At 36.1% G+C, this 20,326-nt stretch overlaps 1 protein-coding gene across 1 annotated transcript in view; it reads right to left on the bottom strand.

Annotated features, from left to right (window-relative positions):
* LOC143032025 (uncharacterized) overlaps positions 1–20,326 on the bottom strand; it is a 96,633-nt gene that overhangs the window by 72,665 nt on the left and 3,642 nt on the right. Inside the window, exon 2 of the mRNA XM_076196496.1 lies at positions 17,820–17,854. Within this exon, the coding sequence (XP_076052611.1) occupies positions 17,820–17,854 (35 nt within the window). The remainder of the gene's footprint in view (positions 1–17,819; positions 17,855–20,326) is intronic.

The raw sequence follows: 20,326 nt of genomic DNA, 5'->3' as shown, positions 1-20,326 counted from the left end.
GTCCCTTACCACCCGTCATACATATCCAGAAAGTTATCTAATCTTCTCTTAAAAACAACCGATAGTTTCAGCGCTCACTACATGGTTACTAAAGCAAGGTTTACACGCTACGATAAATTGTAGCGATTTATTGTAATGGAAAGGTTGTTACAATTTGTCATTACGTGTAGACAGGAGATAGAGCGTAGCTACGATCTCCTGTTTACACGTAATGACAAATTGTAACAACCTTTTCATTACAATAAATCGCTACAATTTATCGTAGCGTGTAAACCTTGCTTAAGTCTATTCCATTCGTTAGCCATTCTATTGGTAAACATTTTGGTGTTTTATGATTTTTTGTTTTATTTGACCAAATGACAAGAATCTTGTCATCGGAGTTTAATGGGTTAAGAAAATTGAACGAATCCAGAGAGCAGCCACGAAAATAGCACCAACACTTTCAAACCTGTCATATGAGAAGAGACTGGCTACTTTGAAATGACCGACTTTGGAACAAAGAGAAAGAGGCGACCTGCTGAACATTTACAGAATCATGAAAAGCACTGTAGTCCTTGATAGAGAGGACTTATTAAATAGGGGATAAGAGAAATACAAGGGGACATGATAAAAAACTCAGAAAGGACAGTTATAGAAGAGATATGAAAAAGCAGCTTTCCCCCATAGAGTGGTGGATGTATGTAAATACTAGACGAAACAATAGTATGCGCAAAAACAATACAACGATCTAAGAGCAAATTAGATATGGCGTCATACAGAGACGGTTGACACCAAGAGCATAGCTCTCCTTCCCGTAAGATACAACTAGGTAAATGCACGCACACACACATATATGCGCGCGCGGGGGTCACTACGAGCATAGCTCTCTTCCCGTAAAATACAACTAGGTAAACACACACGAACACACATACACACACACACACACACACACACACACACACACACACACACACACACACACACACACACACACACACACGCACACGCACACACGCACACACATACACAGAAACACACACACATACACAAACACACAAACACATAAACACATACAAACACACACACACACACACGCACGCACACACACACACACACACACAACATACACACACACATACACAAATACACACACACTACACAAACACACACACATACACACACACACACACACACACACACACACACACACACACACACACAAATAAACACACACACACACAGAGACATAAATTTTCACACGCACACACACACACATACACACACACAAACACACACATACACAAGCAAAGACACACACACAAACACACACACATACACAAACACACACACAAACACACACACAAACACACGCACATGCACACGCAAAGACACACACACAAACACACACACACATACACAAACACACGCACAAACACACACACAAACACACGCACATACACACACATAAACAAACACACACAAACACACACACGCACACATACACATACACTCGATGGCGCGGTTGGTAGAGCACTGAACTGCCAGCGCGGTGGTGCTCGCAGTATCTGGTTCGAACCCTGCCCAGGTCGTTACTCTGACTCTCGTGGGCGGGGAGTTGGGTGTGTGTGTGTGTGTGTGTGTAAGGTCATAGCATTACCCATTGATCGGTCATACGAGCTCTGAGCTCTCTTCCGGGAGGGAAATAGCTATCGATCACGGGTCCAACACGTGATCCAAAGACCAAGGTGAACACACACACACACACACACACACACACACAGATACGGCTCGACGACGCAGTGATAGCGTTCGCAACTGCTAACTCAGCGGTCCGAGTTCGAATCCCGTCCAGGGCTGAAGATATCTCAGTTTCGCTGCGTTGCGAGCCGTTACTACAGTTCTCGTGTGTGGGAGTTGTGTGTATGTGTGTGTGTGTGTGTGTGTGTGTGTGTGTGTGTGTGTGAGTGTGTGTGTGTGTGTGTGTGTGTGTGTGCGCCAAGTGACAGCATTACCAAAAGATCGGTTAGACATGAGCTCTGAGCTCTTGTCCGGGAGGGTAGGAACTGTTGATTACGAGTGTAACACGTGATTCAAGACCATGGTGAATCACACACACACACGCGCGCGCGCGTGCATATATACTGTATATATATATATATATATATATATATATATATATATATAGATATATATATACATACATATACATATACACACATGTATATATATACATATATATATCTATATATATGTATATATATATACACATACACACACATGTGTATATATACATACACACATGTATATATATATATATATATATATATATATATAACGTAAGCGGAATAGGAAACATAGGAGTCTTAGTCTTGAGTTTATTCCTGACAAGTTTCGCAGGTATGCTTTTTCAAAGGAAAAGGTATACAAACGGGCTGTGGGCATTATATAAATGGGTTGGACCTCAACACCTCCCCGAGTTACCATAGTAGGAGACGAGTATGAACATTACTTTGTGGCTAAAGTAACAATGATGTTATTTTACTATTTTATATGATAACACTAATAACAAAGAAATTCTTAATAGTAAATGTAACAATAGTAATGATAACAATGATGACAATTTTTTTTAAATAATAATAGGAACAATAATAATAACAAAAATGTTGTTACATTTACTATTAATAATTTCTTTGTTATTAGTGTTATCATATTTAATTGTAAAATTTCATCATTGTTACGTTAGCCACATGTAATGTTCACACTCGTCACCAACTATGGTAACTCGGGGAGTTGGTGAGGTCCACCCCATGTATATAATGCCCACAGCCTGTTTGTAAACCTATTCCTTTGAAAAAGCATACCTGCGAAACAAGTCAGGAATAAACTCAAGACTAAGACTCCTGTGTTTCCTATTCCGCTTACGTCAATCTGTCAGAATGTCTCAACAATATATACATATATATATATATATTTATATATACATATATATATACATATATACATATATATTTATATATACATATATCACAGGTGAGAAATGTAGTAACACATTTGTAAATCACAACTAACACCACAGTCGGACGAAAGAAAAAGTTGCGTAAGCGGAACTATATATTTCGATTGCTACCTGCAATCCTCTTCAGTAGTACAAAGTGGCAGGGAGGAGGCTATCTTAAGTAGCAACCTCTTACAAAAGAAAGGGAACATGAGAAAATAAAGAACATCACTGCCCCAACCCTAGTTGACCTGAGGCTGACACGAGGTCGGGTCAGGGGGAGGGGGAGGAAGCTTGTTGACAATATTTTTGGTGATGAATAGTCCTGAAATGATGTCTGGGGTCCATTGACCCTTGGAAATATTCATCGTGGGCAGATAATCAATTAATGTTGATTCCACCATTTTCCTTCTGAACCCACACCCTGATTTATAAATGAGATCAGATTTCTCCCAGTCCATCCGGTGATTAAATTTATTAACGTGTTGAAACACTGCTGAATTTATTTGGCCATATCTAATCGACCTTTTGTGTTCATTTAATCTTGTCGGTAGGTCTCTCCCCGTCTGGCCAATGTATGAAAGGTTACAATCTTTACATGGAAGGGAGTAAACACCAGGGGATATGTTCTTCCTTCAACCTCTCGTAAACATTAACAACTTTTTTATTAATAGTATTAGGGTAGTTATGAATTAAATTTACTTTCTCTTTGGGAAGAAACTTGGACAATTGACTGATGGACTCTGAGAAGGGATGACTAGGGGATTTTGTCTCTCTTTGACTTAGTGGAAGGGTGTTTGAAAAAACTTGCTCTGGCTTGACTAAGGGCTTTATCCAGAAACCAATGAGGGTAGGCCAATTTTGTTAATTGGGACTTGATAGAAGTTAATTCGTGTTCTAAAAAATTGGGGCTACAAATACTAAAGTCTCGGAGAAAAAGTACCGAAGCTACACTCCTTTTAATGTTATCTGGGTGTTTAATGAAGAAATTGAGGTAACTACCTTAATGAGTGTTCTTTATAAAAACAGTAAAAGCAAGCTTATTCCCCATTCTTCATGATTAAGAACATGATTGGGAACAACCAACATCAAGTTCAAAGTGGAATGGGAAAAAGATGACAAAATCCCCTTTTTAGACATCTTAATCATGAAGAATGGGAATAAGCTTGCTTTTACTGTTTTTTAGAAAGAACACTCTGTTGCTGAATTGAAGTACAGTTTGAACATCTCTCTCTCACACACTTGAAATGCTTCTAGATGTACTACCTCAGAATTTCACCTCAGAAAGAGGAAAGTTCAAACTGTACTTCAGTGCAGCAACAGGAAGTCTGACTAGTCAGACTTCCTGTTGCTGCACTGAAGTACAGTTTGAACTTTCCTCTTTCTCACTTGAAATTCTGAGGTAGTACATCTAGAAGCATTTCAAGTGTGTGAGAGAGAGAGGTTCAAACTGTACTTCAATTCAGCAACAGGAAGTCTTCCTTTGTTTTGTGGTCTATGTCGCCTGCGTTTGGGTTGATGGAGTGGCAAAGGGAGCATGCTAGGGAGATTCCCCATGGTCTTGGATCACGTGATAGATTTGTGATCGACAGCAATTTCCCTCCCGGAAGAGAGCTCAGAGCTCATATATGACCGACCTATGGGTAATACTGTGACCTTACACGCACACACACACCCAACTCCCCGCCCACGAGAGCTGGAGTAACGACTCGCAGGGCAACGATAGTGAAATTATTTCTGCCCTGGGTGGGATTCGAACCCGGGCCGCCGTGGTGGCTGCCACGAACGCTACCATTGAGCCGTCAAGTGTGTCGGATGAAAGGGTATAGCGAATGAATTAACATGCCCAAGTGACTCTCCATTTCTCTCTGATTCTAAGAAGAGACTGAGGCATTTGGTGACTAATTTCAGGATGTGTTGAAGGAGAAAGTTGCGAGTGAATGTTAATAAAAGTAAAATCATGAGATGGTGACAGGTCGGATATGAGTACGAATAATGCCGTGATTCAACATGAGGAGATTTTTAAGCCATTCAACTCCGATGACAAGATTCTTGTCATTTGGTCAAATAAAACAAAAAATCATAAAACACCAAAATGTTTGATCAAACACCAGAAAATTATGACGTCAGTCCTCGCTTCGCTCGCGAGCGAGCGAAGCGAGGACTGACGTCCTATTTTTCTGGTGTTTGATCAAACATTTTGGTGTTTTATGATTTTTTGTTTTATTTGACCAAATGACAAGAATCTTGTCATCGGAATTGAATGGGTTAAGCATCTGGGATCGAAGAGAGTGGGGAATAAAGAAGCGGATATTGAGATAAAAATTAAATAATATTAGGTACTAATTTTAATCAGATGAATTAGATTTTTAGATAATTAGATAGAATTAGATTAATTATATATTAATCTTTATTAGATCAACTAGATTTTTAGATAATTAGATAGAATTGGATTAATTAGATATTAATCCTAATTAGATAAATTGAATTTTCAGATAATTAGATAATTAGGTAGAATTAGAATGATTAGATATTAATCTTAATTAGATAAACTAAATGATTTGAATAATTAGATAGAATTGGATTACTTAGATATCAATCTTAATTAGAAAAACTAGATAAGTTAGATAACCAGATAATTAGACGACTAGATGAAATTAAATAGATTAGATAAACAACAAGAATAAGATGAGTAATAGTCATCTGGAAATACTTGTGAGAATAAGATTGTATAAAGTAATGATCATCCCCAAGGCGTTGTACAGAACGAATTGGAATGGAAAAGAGTGAAAACAAGAGACTAATTATATTAGAAAGGAGGTGTTTCTGACGTGTTGCAGGTGTTTCAAGAATGGACAGAGAGGAAATTGTGAACTAAACGCAGAGACAGAATAGACAAGAGAGTGATTTGGATGGTTTAGACATACGACAGAGACTGGATAAGGAAAGACTGTGAAAAGAACGTGAAAAGTTTAAACCCATTCAACTCCGATGACAAGATGTCTTGTCATTTGGTCAAATAAAACAAAAAATCATAAAACACCAAAATGTTTGATCAAACACCAGAAAAATATGACGTCAATCCTCGCTTCGCTGCGAGCGAAGCGAGGACTGACGTCATATTTTTCTGGTGTTTGATCAAACATTTTGGTGTTTTATGATTTTTTGTTTTATTTGACCAAATGACAAGACATCTTGTCATCGGAGTTGAAAAGTTGAAATTGATGGAGTAAAATGGAGAGGAAGATCAAGGATGAGGTGGATAGATGACGCACGTGGTTGGCGCTTATAATGAAGACTATGACAATGCCAACATATAAAAATGAAAACATCCGTATTTTCAGGGTGTTATTTCTTTTATTAGTAATATGAGGCTTGTAGTCTTTACTCTTTTGCAGTGTCTAAGAGGGGGGAGTTGGTTTCCTTGGATGAAGAAAATAAATCGTTTGGAGATGGAATAAACTCAAAAGTCGTGAACAGCCTGGAACGTCTTATTCTGATTGTACTGCTACTTCTTAACCCATTAAACTCCGATGACAAGATGTCTTGTCATTTGGTCAAATAAAACAAAAAATTATAAAACACCAAAATGTTTGATCCAACACCAGAAAAATATGACGTCAGTCCTCCTCGCTTCGCTCGCTCGCGAGCGAAGCGAGGAGGACTGACGTCATATTTTTCTGGTGTTGGATCAAACATTTTGGTGTTTTATAATTTTTTGTTTTATTTGACCAAATGACAAGACATCTTGTCATCGGAGTTTAATGGGTTAATTACTTATTCATCTACCTGATTATTCATTTATTTATATCTTTATTTATATATCAATTCATCTATTTGTTTATGTATTATATTAATATTATTTTCTTTAGTTCTTCCCTGTTCCTTGTTTTTCTTTGGTGTCGCATTTTGATACTGTCATTCATGTTCTCGACTTTCTTTACCCCGCCTCTCGCCATACAAGTCGACTTTTCTTTTTTATCAATAACGACACCATCCACGGATGCATCCTCGACTAACTATTGATTTTATTGTGATAATTTCGTTTATTGAAAGAAAGAAAACTACATTTAATTTTGAACGGTATTCTACTTGATTACTCAATGTTTATTTTGATCATTTAATCGCATAGCGAGCTGAGGCTGTGGGAGTTGCAAATTTTGTTATTTCTAAAGAAGTGAATGTCGATTTTTTTTTATTTTCACTGACACAGATGACGATGATTTTATTCTCACATATAGGGTTGTAAATTTTGTTATTCACACATAAACGGTTGTTCGATTTTCTTGTTTCCACAGGCAATTAAAGATTTTACTGTTTTCACAGAAACAGTTACTGATTATTTTTTCTTCAGAGAAACTGTTGTTGGGCTTTGTTTTCTTCGCAGCCATAGTTCTAGATCTTGTTAATTCTAGCCAATGCTTCTGGTCAAATAGGAGTTAAATTGGTATTGGAAGCTTTGTAATATATATATATATATATATATATATATATATATATATATATACATATATATATATATATATACATATATATATACATATATATATGTATATATATGTATATATATATATGCATATATATACATACATGTATATGTATATATATATATATATATATATATATATATATATATATATATATATATATATATATATATGACTTATTGACCCACTGTCGGAGAATGAGATAAGATGGACAGAAAACCTGTATATTTCGACCACTATCTGTGGTCCTCTTCAGCAGAATGATACATAGTGTGGAGTATGAGAATATATATAGCTAAGAGGGGTACATTTGTGGACAGGGAAAAGGGGGTCTCAGGTTATATGGACTTGATGAGGTCGGGGCAGCGGTTGACTAATGGTGAGGTCAAGTTAGGCTGCTTGCGAGAAGGATTTCTTTGCAGCCTTCCAAGTTATGCATGCCGGGTTCGAGTCCTGGGCAGTACCATATTTCAATTTCAGCATGCGGGTCTTTGATGGCTTAGAATTAAAATGCACTGCGCTTGTTAAAATGTAATATATATATATATATATATATATATATATATATATATATATATATATATATATACATACATATATATATATACATACATACATATATATATATATATATATATATATATATATATATATATATACAATAGACTATGTAAAATGTATGTTTGTATTAATTTACAATAAAATTAATAATCATAAATTAGCATCTTTATTTCTTTCAGGATGTACAGGTATTTTACCTATCGTAATTTAGTGGAGAGGTGTGGGCAATGACTGGGCAAAAGAAATCGCCTGCCCCTTCCAGTGCGTGCCAGGAACCGGATTAGGAAAAAATGGACTGCGCCAGATGGATATTAACCCATTAAACTCCGATGACAAGATTCTTGTCATTTGGTCAAATAAAACAAAAAATCATAAAACACCAAAATGTTTGATCAAACACCAGAAAAATATGACGTCAGTCCTCGCTTCGCTCGCGAGCGAAGCGAGGACTGACGCCATATTTTTCTGGTGTTTGATCAAACATTTTGGTGTTTTATGATTTTTTGTTTTATTTGACCAAATGACAAGAATCTTGTCATCGGAATTTAATGGGTTAAACCTAGACCTTTGTTTCTGGATGATGTCAGACTTCTCTTTTCGTACTTGGAACATACTGGTTCAGAAACTTTCATAGCGGGCTGAAGCTTAGCATCTCTTGCAAGTTTGTATGATGGATATTCAAAACGTAACCTCAGTAGTTCACTAAGTAAAATATGTACATATTCTGTAAATATAAATTGAAGATTTATGGTTTGTACTTTTAATTGTATAGTTTGTCATATCAAAACAATACAAAAATTTTTAGGGAAGTATTAATTTTTAATTTATCACAATGCTGCAGTAAGAAGTACTATGCAGTATCACAGTTTGGATGCAATATTTAGCACAATAATGCTTCATTGACTCACCATGTTAGATCAACCTTCTTCTTCGTCACACCTGCTTTGACTTCTGGATAACATATAGCCCATTGCCCCTCCCCTTTTTTCAGTTTTCTGCTTTTTACATGAATTTTCATGGAAACGAAGGGCAGCAAGTAGTAGTCTGAAAGTGGAAAATTAATAATGATAATTTTCAATCACCACACATGCATTTTACCATTCTCAATATAAATTCAGCCCTTCTGTGCTTGAATTACCGTAGTGAATTTACATCAAAAGATGTTTGAAATTACATATGTACTTGCCTTCCTTTCATTGTTTCATAAAAAGTTCTGAAACTAGGGAGTAAAGAAGCACACAACCTTGTGATACGATTCCAGCGCTAATGTTTGTTGGCAAGACGAGAGCTGACCGATATCCCTGAGAAGTGCTTTCTGCGTTACTATAATCTCAAGCTCATTGTGTGCTTTTGAACCTGAAAGCAAGATGATAAGCAGACTGTTGTGTGGTGCACGACTGCTAAGCAGATGTACATCTATGAAGCAAGTGCAAAGCTAAAAACATGGTGCTGTGTTGGTAGTAGCTAAACTCCCCGTCAACCATTTCTACATCCCAGTTCCTTGTCAAACGCTTTACTGCATGTTGTATTATAATTTACATGAAACGCCAGGTTCGCACTGCCAAAGACTGTTAAATTTTATTACATTGTACAGGGGGAGGACGATTTTGATAAAAAAAAATTAAGAGTGTAAACTGGACTTATTACCTTCTTTCAGCCATTCTCTATCGTCAACGGGTTCGTGCGGGCATGTTGGATACATTTCACCATGGCCTTCGTGCTTGTTGACAAGGCCAGTGTCCTAAGTGTATTTTTTTTCGGCATGTTTCGAACAGTTTTGTTTTCAATCCAGGCTTCCATGACTCGTGCCGTTCAGGGCTGTCAACTTGATCAGTAATCTGTCATATTTCCTGTGTTAGCAATGTTTTATCAAGTATTTAGTTCGGAAATGGTTTATTGTCTTGCCGCAAAATGCAACACTGCTGTAGATGGACTTCGTTTTCCTTCTTTCCCGAAAGATCCTGTTTGCAAACAGGATCCTCCTTCTTTCCCGAAAGATCCTGTTTGCAAACAGGATCCTCCTTCTTTCCCGAAAGATCCTGTTTGCAAACAGGATCTTTCGGGAAAGAAGGAGGATCCTGTTTGCAAACAGGATCTTTCGGGAAAGAAGGAGGATCCTGTTTGCAAACAGGATCTTTCGGGAAAGAAGGAGGATCCTGTTTGCAAACAGGATCTTTCGGGAAAGAAGGAAAACGAAGTCCATCTACAGCAGTGTTGCAATTTGCGGCGACACAATAAATCATCTTCGAACTAAATACTTGACAAAACCTTGCCTAACACACGAAATATGACAGATCACTGATCAAGTTGACAGCACAGAACGGCATTTTGTAGTGCACTGACGTCACAGCCGACAGAGCCTTACGGGAACTGCCGAAGATCGGCGAAGGAAAAGTCCAGCTGCGTTTAATTTATATGCGATTTTCTTCTTTGGTTTAACTTGGAGGAGGAGATAGGGGTGAGTGGAGAATGGCTTTGTTTGAAAAAAAAAATACTGTGATGCAAGGAAGTGAGGGGGTGGTGGATGGGGAATTTCTCTGATTAAGTAAAGCGGCCTTGTTGTGGATGTGCTGTGTCCTGCTGCACTGCTTCTGACCCAGGGCAGTGGGTGGGATACAGGGATGACCCTTCATCCATGAGGAGCTAAGATGAGAGGGAGGAAAGGGCGGTGGATGGGAGTGGAGTGGGTGGAAGAGAAGTGGATGGGAATGGGTGTGTGTATTTTGATTTGGATACTTCTAAGATAAAGGAGGTAAAAAAAACATTGGTATATAGATGGATAACTTGGGGGATGTACTATTTGTGTAAAATTCATATTTGAATATTTCGTCTTTTTGAGATTACTATTTTAGTGCGTTGAAATGTCCTCTATCAGATTACTTATTAATTTGCATTTAAATCATCTGTATTTTTTTTTCCTAGGGGATATACTATCAGTGAAAAAATTACAATAGCCAGGCCATCAAACCATGAAATATTCCCTCCTAGTCAGATTACTGTTTATTATTTTTGTATTCAAGTCGTCCGCGTCATTTTGTTTCGTTTCAAATTTTTTTTTTCTTTTTTACAAATGCCACGGCATCAGTTCAGGAAACTGACTCATTAAGATTATTACTTTTGTTGCATTGAACTTTCCCTTACGAATTCTTTGGTCACATTTATTTTCAAATATGATTATACGCAAACAAACAAAAACACACACACACACACACACACACACATACACACACACACACACACACACACACACACACACACACACACACACACACACACATACACACACTCGTGGCGCAGATGGTAGAATTATCGGCTGCCACTACGGTGATCCGGGTTCGAATCCCGCCCAGGGCTGAAATCATTTCAAGTGTTGCTGCGCTGTGGGCGGGGAGTTGGGTGTGCGTGTGCGTGTAGGGTCACAGCATTACCCATAGATCGGTCATATATGAGCTCAGAGCTCTCTTCCGGGAGGGAAATAGCTGTCGATCACGAGTCCAACACGTGATCCAAGACCAAGGTAAATCACGCACACACATATTTCCTCACAGACTAGAAAAATTTCCCCTCGTGGAATTCAGAGTACATTAGGCAAAGGTGACGTCATCATTGTGGAGATGTGATTCACCATTGTATTGGATCACGTGTAGGACTCGTGATCGACAGCTACTTACCACCAGGAAGAAAGCTCAGAGCTCATATATACCCCGATCTATGGGTAATGCTGTGACCTTACACGCACACACACACCCAACTCCCCGCCCACGAGAGTTGGAGTAATGACTCGCAACGCAGAGATACTTAAATCATTCAACTCCGATGACAAGATTCTTGTCATTTGGTCAAATAAAACAAAAAATCATAAAACACCAAAATGTTTGATCAAACACCAGAAAAATATGACGTCAGTCCTCGCTTCGCTCGCGAGCGAAGCGAGGACTGACGTCATATTTTTCTGGTGTTTGATCAAACATTTTGGTGTTTTATGATTTTTTGTTTTATTTGACCAAATGACAAGAATCTTGTCATCGGAGTTGAATGGGTTAAATTATTTCAGCCCTGGGCGGGATTTGAACCCGAACCGCTGTAGTGGCAGGTGTGAACTCTAACCACTGCACCATCGTGTCGTGTGTGTGTGTGTGTGTGTGTGTGTGTGTGTGTGTGTGTGTGTGTGTGTGTGTGTGTGTGTGTGTGTGTGTGTGTGTGTGTGTGTGTGTGTGTGTGTGTGTGTGTGTGTGTGTGTGTGTGTGTGTGTGAGCCCAGACTGTTTTTTAGTTCTACCTCTGTGAGCATACGCCACCCATCTGTGCATATTATTACGAGGTAATTGGAACCAACTGTCGGGGAGACGCCGAACTCTGGCGCGGGAAAGTGGGAGAGTTGTGTCATTAGGTGCTCTCTCTCTCTCTCTCTCTCTCTCTCTCTCTCTCTCTCTCTCTCTCTCTCTCTCTCTCTCTCTCTCTCTCTCGCTCTCTCTTCCTTTCTCTCTCTCTCTCTTCTCGGGGATTTTTTTTTGTCGTTTTTATTTATGCTTAGTACTTTCATAACGTTTTATCCTCTCTCTCTGTCTTTCTCTCTCTCTCTCTCTATCTATCTATCTATCTCTATCTCTACTTTGTCTTTCGATGCGATAGTTTTGTATTCTAGCCCACTACTATATGAACCCTGTCACTCCCTCCGTTTGTCTTTTCATCTTGTTGTTTATTTACAAACAAAAAAAAGCAAATTGTCATCGTCCGTCTAGGGAATATTCATTTGTTTATTTGTGTGTGTGCGTGTGTGTTTTCAGACAACATGTTTATGTAGTTCTTAGAAACAGATTTCTAGATAACTTGAAGATACATTGGATCCTCAGTCAACTCCGTACCCTGGACAATACAATTCTAATGATAAGATAAACAGAAGAGAAGACAAGACAAGAGAAGACAAGAGAGAACAGGAGTGAACTGTCTTTATACCTTAGAGCAGGGGTGTCCAACACACTCCAATCTTACAGTCGGGCTGCTTTATGTTATAAATCAGATGGCTCTCTGCCTTTTTAAATCAGACATATTTATCCTTACTATACGTATTAACCCTTTAAACTCCGATGACAAGATTCTTGTCATTTGGTCAAATAAAACAAAAAATCATAAAACACCAAAATGTTTGATCAAACACCAGAAAAATATGACGTCAGTAGTCCTCGCTTCGGTCCTCGCTTCGCTCGCGATGCTCTCTGCCTTTTTAAATCAGACATATTTAGCCTTACTATACGTATTAACCCTTTAAACTCCGATGACAAGATTCTTGTCATTTGGTCAAATAAAACAAAAAATCATAAAACACCAAAATGTTTGATCAAACACCAGAAAAATATGACGTCAGTAGTCCTCGCTTCGGTCCTCGCTTCGCTCGCGATGCTCTCTGCCTTTTTAAATCAGACATATTTAGCCTTACTATACGTATTAACCCTTTAAACTCCGATGACAAGATTCTTGTCATTTGGTGAAATAAAACAAAAAATCATAAAACACCAAAATGTTTGATCAAACACCAGAAAAATATGACGTCAGTAGTCCTCGCTTCGGTCCTCGCTTCGCTCGCGATGCTCTCTGCCTTTTTAAATCAGACATATTTAGCCTTACTATACGTATTAACCCTTTAAACTCCGATGACAAGATTCTTGTCATTTGGTCAAATAAAACAAAAAATCATAAAACACCAAAATGTTTGATCAAACACCAGAAAAATATGACGTCAGTAGTCCTCGCTTCGGTCCTCGCTTCGCTCGCGATGCTCTCTGCCTTTTTAAATCAGACATATTTAGCCTTACTATACGTATTAACCCTTTAAACTCCGATGACAAGATTCTTGTCATTTGGTCAAATAAAACAAAAAAATCATAAAACACCAAAATGTTTGATCAAACACCAGAAAAATATGACGTCATAGTCCTCGCTTCGGTTCTCGCTTCGCTCGCGAAGCGAGCGAAGCGAGGACTACTGACGTCATATTTTTCTGGTGTTTGATCAAACATTTTGGTGTTTTATGATTTTTTGTTTTATTTGACCAAATGACAAGAATCTTGTCATCGGAGTTTAATGGGTTAATTAAACATGAACGTGATACGGCAGGATCTTGCTTTACCCGGCCTTCGAGCACGAGCAATAGACTTGTTTTGACCCTTGAATCAATTGGCCTCTTGGAGCACTACGTATATCCAATATACTTTATACAAATTTACTTTGAACCCCTTCATCATGTTTTTAAAGAAAAGAATGGTTAACAAAGAACATCGTCTGGTGCTGGAAAACTGGATTTTTTTTTTTTTTTTTTTTTTTTTTTTTTTTTGTTTTTTTTTTTTTTTTTTTTTTTTTTTTTTTTTTTTTTGCTGAATTGAATGATTTTTTTTTTTTTGTAAGCAATATGTAGCTGTGGCAAATGAATATAACACTCGGAGGCATTGCACAAGTACTCATGCTTCGAAGTATGATGAATACAGCGGAAAGTTGCATGAAGGAAAAGTTAGGGAGTTAGAACAGTCACTCAAAAAGCGACAGTCAGTTGTAGGATTGCACAAGAAATACCTTTATCTTCGAAGACTTCGGGGGAAGGGGGGCACTATATAAGGAAATGTATTTTGTTGGCCACAAAGGACGTTTGCCTTGAAAAACGTCAAACATTTACAAACATAAGCCTCTCAAGAAATACTGTTTTAGATAGAATTAGTGAATTATAAAAATCTTAACGGACAACTCAAAAGAAAAAATTGCTAAATTTGTAGCATTTTCTGTAGCAAATGATGAAAGTACATATGTAACTGACACGGCACAACTTACAGTTTTAAACGTGGTGTAACTGAAGAATTTGTGGAACTGGTGCCAATGAAGGGAATAACAATGATTGATGATATATTTTTAATTTGGTAGGTGCACTAGGTAAAATGGGTGTTGGCTGGATGAAACCTTTGAGTCTGGCTACAGATGGAGCACCTCAAATGGTGGATAGAAAAACTGGAGTGGCAACTAAAGCAAGGTTTACACGCTTACTTATATTATAACAGCATCCATGACATAAGCCATCTTTAATGTCTTATTGCAAAGCACTTCTCTGTGAATCATGCAATGAACACTGAATTTGATTATCTGGATACACAGCTAGTAGTTTTTCCTTTAACTAAAGCCAGGTTTACACGCTACGATAAATTGTAGCGATTTATTGTAATGAAAAGGTTGTTACAATTTGTCATTATGTGTAAACAGGAGATCGTAGCGAGGACTGACGTCGTATTTTTCTGGTGTTTGATCAAACATTTTGGTGTTTTATGATTTTTTTTTTCTTATTTGACCAAATGACAAGAATCTTGTCATCGGAGTTTAATGGGTAATTAAAGGTAGCCACTGCTCAATCCTTAGTTTCAAACAGTGATACACTTGTCCAGGCCAAGAGGTGACAAGTTTCTGGGGGCAGACTACACATTTTTATTGTGATATTGTCTCCAAGCATAGAAGCTCTAAATCAGTAGCGTTTTTGTTTTTCATTTTTATTTATTTATTTATCAAATATGTACCTTCATTTCCTTAAAATTCTAGATTTCATCAATATTAATGTCTGTAATATCTGCGTAAAACTTAATTTTCATATTCTAGCAGCTTTAATAATGTCATTTGTTTATTCATATTTGATATTAAAGAAAAAATAGGACATATGATCAGAAAAAGTACCTTTATATAATTTCACGTTGTCTTGTTTACCATGAGAGGAACGTCAACAATAAATGTAATTCTCAGAAAAAGTCGACAAATTTATGAAGAGTAAATAACACAGTTAAGCAAGGTTTACACGCTACGATAAATTGTAGCGATTTATTGTAATGAAAATGTTGTTACAATTTGTCATTACGTGTAAACCCTGTTTACACGTAGTGACAAATTGTAACAACCTTTTCAATATTAAATCGCTTCAATATATCGTAGCGTGTAAACCTTGCTTTACTTATACAAAATAACTTAGTCTTATATAACCAGAGTTCGTTGACATCTTGCCTGTCTATTCGCAGATGATACACAGATTTCTCTCTGTAAAAATGTCATGCCGAGATGTAAACATATATTTTTTCTGTGTCTTCAAGTTTATTAGCCTTCATTATTGTTGTGGCAGTATTATTGTGTCGTTTTGTTTTGCATATTTCTAAATAGGTGTGTTATTATTATGCGCATTCTTATTAATGCATGTAAGTCATTTTCGTTCAAAATTATCATCAAAAATTTGTGGCCAGACTCTACCTCACAGTTATGAGTTCGTTTTCTGTGATTCAAAGTTTGTAAATAAATGAAGAACTTTAATATTTGGGTTATTTTTCAAATAAATTAAATATAAACTATACATGTTTATCCCCAATTTTCTTTTTTATTTATTGTTTTATTTTATTTCATTTAATATTATTTCACTAGTCTATTTTCTATTAAATTAAATTCTTTGAGTGTATAAACTATAAAGTGATTAAGGATAATTAAAAATATGCAAATCACAAAATACTTTACCTTGGTTTTGTACAAACGAATTTGATGAATATTCAGAAATGTGACATTCTGCAAAACCTGAGCCTCATATGCAAAGTCCGAGGATGAGGTGTTATATTTAGTCGAGTTTGTTTCATTGCTAACGACATTGCGTGAAAGGATTTTTATTTTTTACTTAACACTACTCTGTAGACTTATCAACATTTCATATAAAAGACCAAGTTAGTTATTTGTACGGATAGGCTATATATATTTATGTTTATTTGTTTATTCAATTACTTGTCTATTTGTTTATTTATCTATTAATTCGTTTTTTGTTGGAAAATTAGTGAACGTTATTCTAACAGCAACTCATATTTATATATATTTTTACTAATTCTGTATTTGAAAATATATAAATTCTAAACGTCTTTGTTTTTGTTATTTTTACACCACACTGACGTTAGAGACAATCATCTCCCATTTCTCCAAAACCCGTCAACTACCGTCTCTTCCATCTGGAGGTGCAGACCCGATGGGTTGGCATTCGCTCCCCGGAAGGGGCCAAATCTTTTTCTAACTCAATAAATTTCAACTATTTTCCTCTTCCTCCTTTCCTTCTCCCACTTCCTCCTCGGCCTTCCTCTCCTCTTTCTCCTCGCCTCTTCCTCAGAATTATGTAAATATATCTATTGTTCTTATGACATTTTACGTAATAACTAAAAAAGCTATTTAATTATCCATATATTCTTTTCTTAATTACATTTGGTTAGGTAAAATCAAGGTAGCTTATTTTAGATTAGATTAGGTTAGGTTACATTATGCTGACATTATGTTAGAAACCTTAAAAGTAAAAAAATAGAATACAATGAATAAATAAATAAATAAATAATAATGATAATAATAATAATAATAATAATAATAATAATAATAATAATAATAATAATAAAAATAATAATGATAGTAATAAAAACAATAATGATAATAATAATAATGATAATAATAATAATAATGATAATGATAATAATAATGATAATAGTAATAATAATACTAATACTAATAATGATAATAATAATAACAATAATAATAATAATAATACTAATACTAATAATAATAGTAATGATAATAATAATAATAATGATAATAATAATAATAATAATAATAATAATAATAATAATAACAATAATAATAATAATAATAATAATAATAATAATAATAATAATAATAATAATAATAATAATAATAATAATAATAATAATAATGATAATAATGATAATAATAATAATAATAATAATAATAATTTTCAAGTCTACTTACCATACTATCTGAAGACTCCTTGATTCTGCATTGACCTGCAACAAAAAAACACAAACAAAAATTAAATTATTTAAAATAACAAGAAATATAGTTCATCCGTTTCTGACCCAGGGCAATGGGCGAGATGCAGGGATGACCCGCCATCCAGGAGGTGCCAAGTTAAGAGGGAGTGAAGAGGGTAAAGGGGAGTGGAATATGTAGGGGGTGGAATGGGTGGGAGTGGATTTTTTTTTTTTTTTTTTTTTTTACTATCTCCTTTTGTAAGGGATTTCTTCTTTTTTTTTGCTATCTTCCTTTGTAAGGGAAAAAAACTTTGGTATATGTATATACATCGTTCATCTCACAACTGGAGCACTGATTCATTTACTTTTATTTTGTTTTTCATTCTGTTTCGAATCTGCCACTTCCGTTGAATGAAATTCGTATGAAATCAGCAATGAAATATGTAATGAATATACACACACACACACACACACACACACACACAAACACACACACACACAAAGGATTACAAAGGCGGAGCATGCCGACAGGAGACCTTTTGATCCATATCTAGGTCGGATGAAAAAAAAAAAAAAAAAAAAAAAAAAAAAAAAAAAAATAATAAAATAATAAATTAAAACTATAATAATGCAAAGATAACAAATAAAACACATAAAGAAATGCATAGGCACAGTTGAATAACAAACAAAAAGGCAAACAGTAAATGATCACAAACCGACATACAACCAATAATAAATCAGACAGACAAATTATAACAAAACAAAAACAAATAATATAACATAAATTATAATCATTACAGCATCTTACTTAGGTATTTATCTAAATGATTCTTAAAGCTTCGAACTGAACTACATTGCATTACCTGTGCAGGAAGTTTATTCCATTCATTAACTACACGGTTGGCAAAGTTGTTTCTACCTACTTCCAAATTGAATCTATTTCCGGACAGTTTGAGACCATTGTTTCTTGTCTGATTCTCATTCAATGTGAAAATTTGGTCACTTTTGATGTTGTCAATTCCCTTTAAAATCTTAAAGACCTGTATCAAGTCACCTCTGAGTCTACGCTTTTTTAGGTAAAACAGATTCATGTGCTTAAGTCGATTTTCGTATGATTTATTTTTGATATTGGGAATCAGTTTTGTGGCTCGCCGTTGTACGTATTCCTTTTTTCAACGTTCTCGGTAGTGATGACGTAATGTCGCTTGAGTATCGCAGTGCTAGGAAAACTTGAGAAAATTGGTAATGACAACAATGTCTTAGTAAACATAAATAAGATTAAATAAATTTTCATCAACAAGTATTATACTATATACTATCATATATTGTGTATAAAAAACTTGTTCACATCTTCACACAAAACGTAAAGAAAGACAGTCTTACTGATTTCATTACGAATTGAATTCTTTTGTCTTACTTGTCTGCCTCATGTTGTACTATTGGCCTTAAGGGTCCATCACACTAGGAAAATAGAAAATGAATAAAAAATTACATGGAAAATACAAAATGAATAAAATACCATATACGTTTATCAACTGTCCATTACCGTAATTTGAAGTACCTTGATATAACCTTATACCATTAAGCATATACGTATATCTTTAATTTTGCCCCGGCCTACAAGAAATTCCTGCAGACGACCCTGTACAAGGACAGAAATGCTAACCAGACTCAACAGACGTGTAGTGTGATGCGGCCTATAGTCTTGTTTCTTTTTCTACTGTCATTATTTGTACTGCTATTTTACATTGCATTTTCTTAACCACACTCCAAATAAAATCTCTCTTTATTTCTTCTTGTATCATTTATACCAAAGGGCTTTTTCCCCCTTACATGGGAGGTATCCAAAGTCAATAGGCATAGGGCATCCCTGTGTCTCGCCCACTCTCTTGGGTCAGAATCAATGCACCAAGATTAGTAAAAGAGGTGTGGAAGGAGTGAACATGAGGGGGCGACTATGGATCAGATGAGATGGATGGGGTAAAAGGGGCATTGGGAAAGAGGAAGTCTGTTGAGGAAGGAAGGGAGAGGATAGAAGATAGAAATGAGTGGAGAATAGTTGTGTATGGATTATGCTGTGGTATGAAGGGAGTAGGTGGGGGATGGGGAGATTGGGAGTATGTGTGAATGATATTTTGACGCAGCCCGAGGGGATTTCTCCCCGTCTTTTCCTTTTCTGCATGGGGGGACGGACAGGAGGGTCGCTGAATTAATGAAGTGGCCTTGCTGTGGATGTGCTGTATATTGTGACACTGCCTCTGACACAGGGCAGTGGGCGAGATGCAGAGATGACTCGTCATCCAGGAGGTGCCAAGATAAGAGGGAGGGAAGAGGGTGGAGGGGAGTGGAGTATATTGGAATGAAATGGATGGGAGTAGATTTTGTTCTACCTCCCTTGTAAGGGGAAAAAAGCCCTTGATATATGTATGCATTATTATTGTTATTATTATTATCATTATTATTATTATTGGTATTATTATTATTATTATTATTATTATTATTATT

Source organism: Oratosquilla oratoria, chromosome 12 (assembly GCF_046742065.1).
Source record: "Oratosquilla oratoria isolate Oo_2021 chromosome 12, ASM4674206v1, whole genome shotgun sequence".
In the NCBI taxonomy this organism is placed as follows: domain Eukaryota; kingdom Metazoa; phylum Arthropoda; class Malacostraca; order Stomatopoda; family Squillidae; genus Oratosquilla; species Oratosquilla oratoria.
The sequence above is the reverse complement of the archived record's forward strand: the minus strand, read 5'-3'. Positions and strand labels throughout refer to the sequence as shown.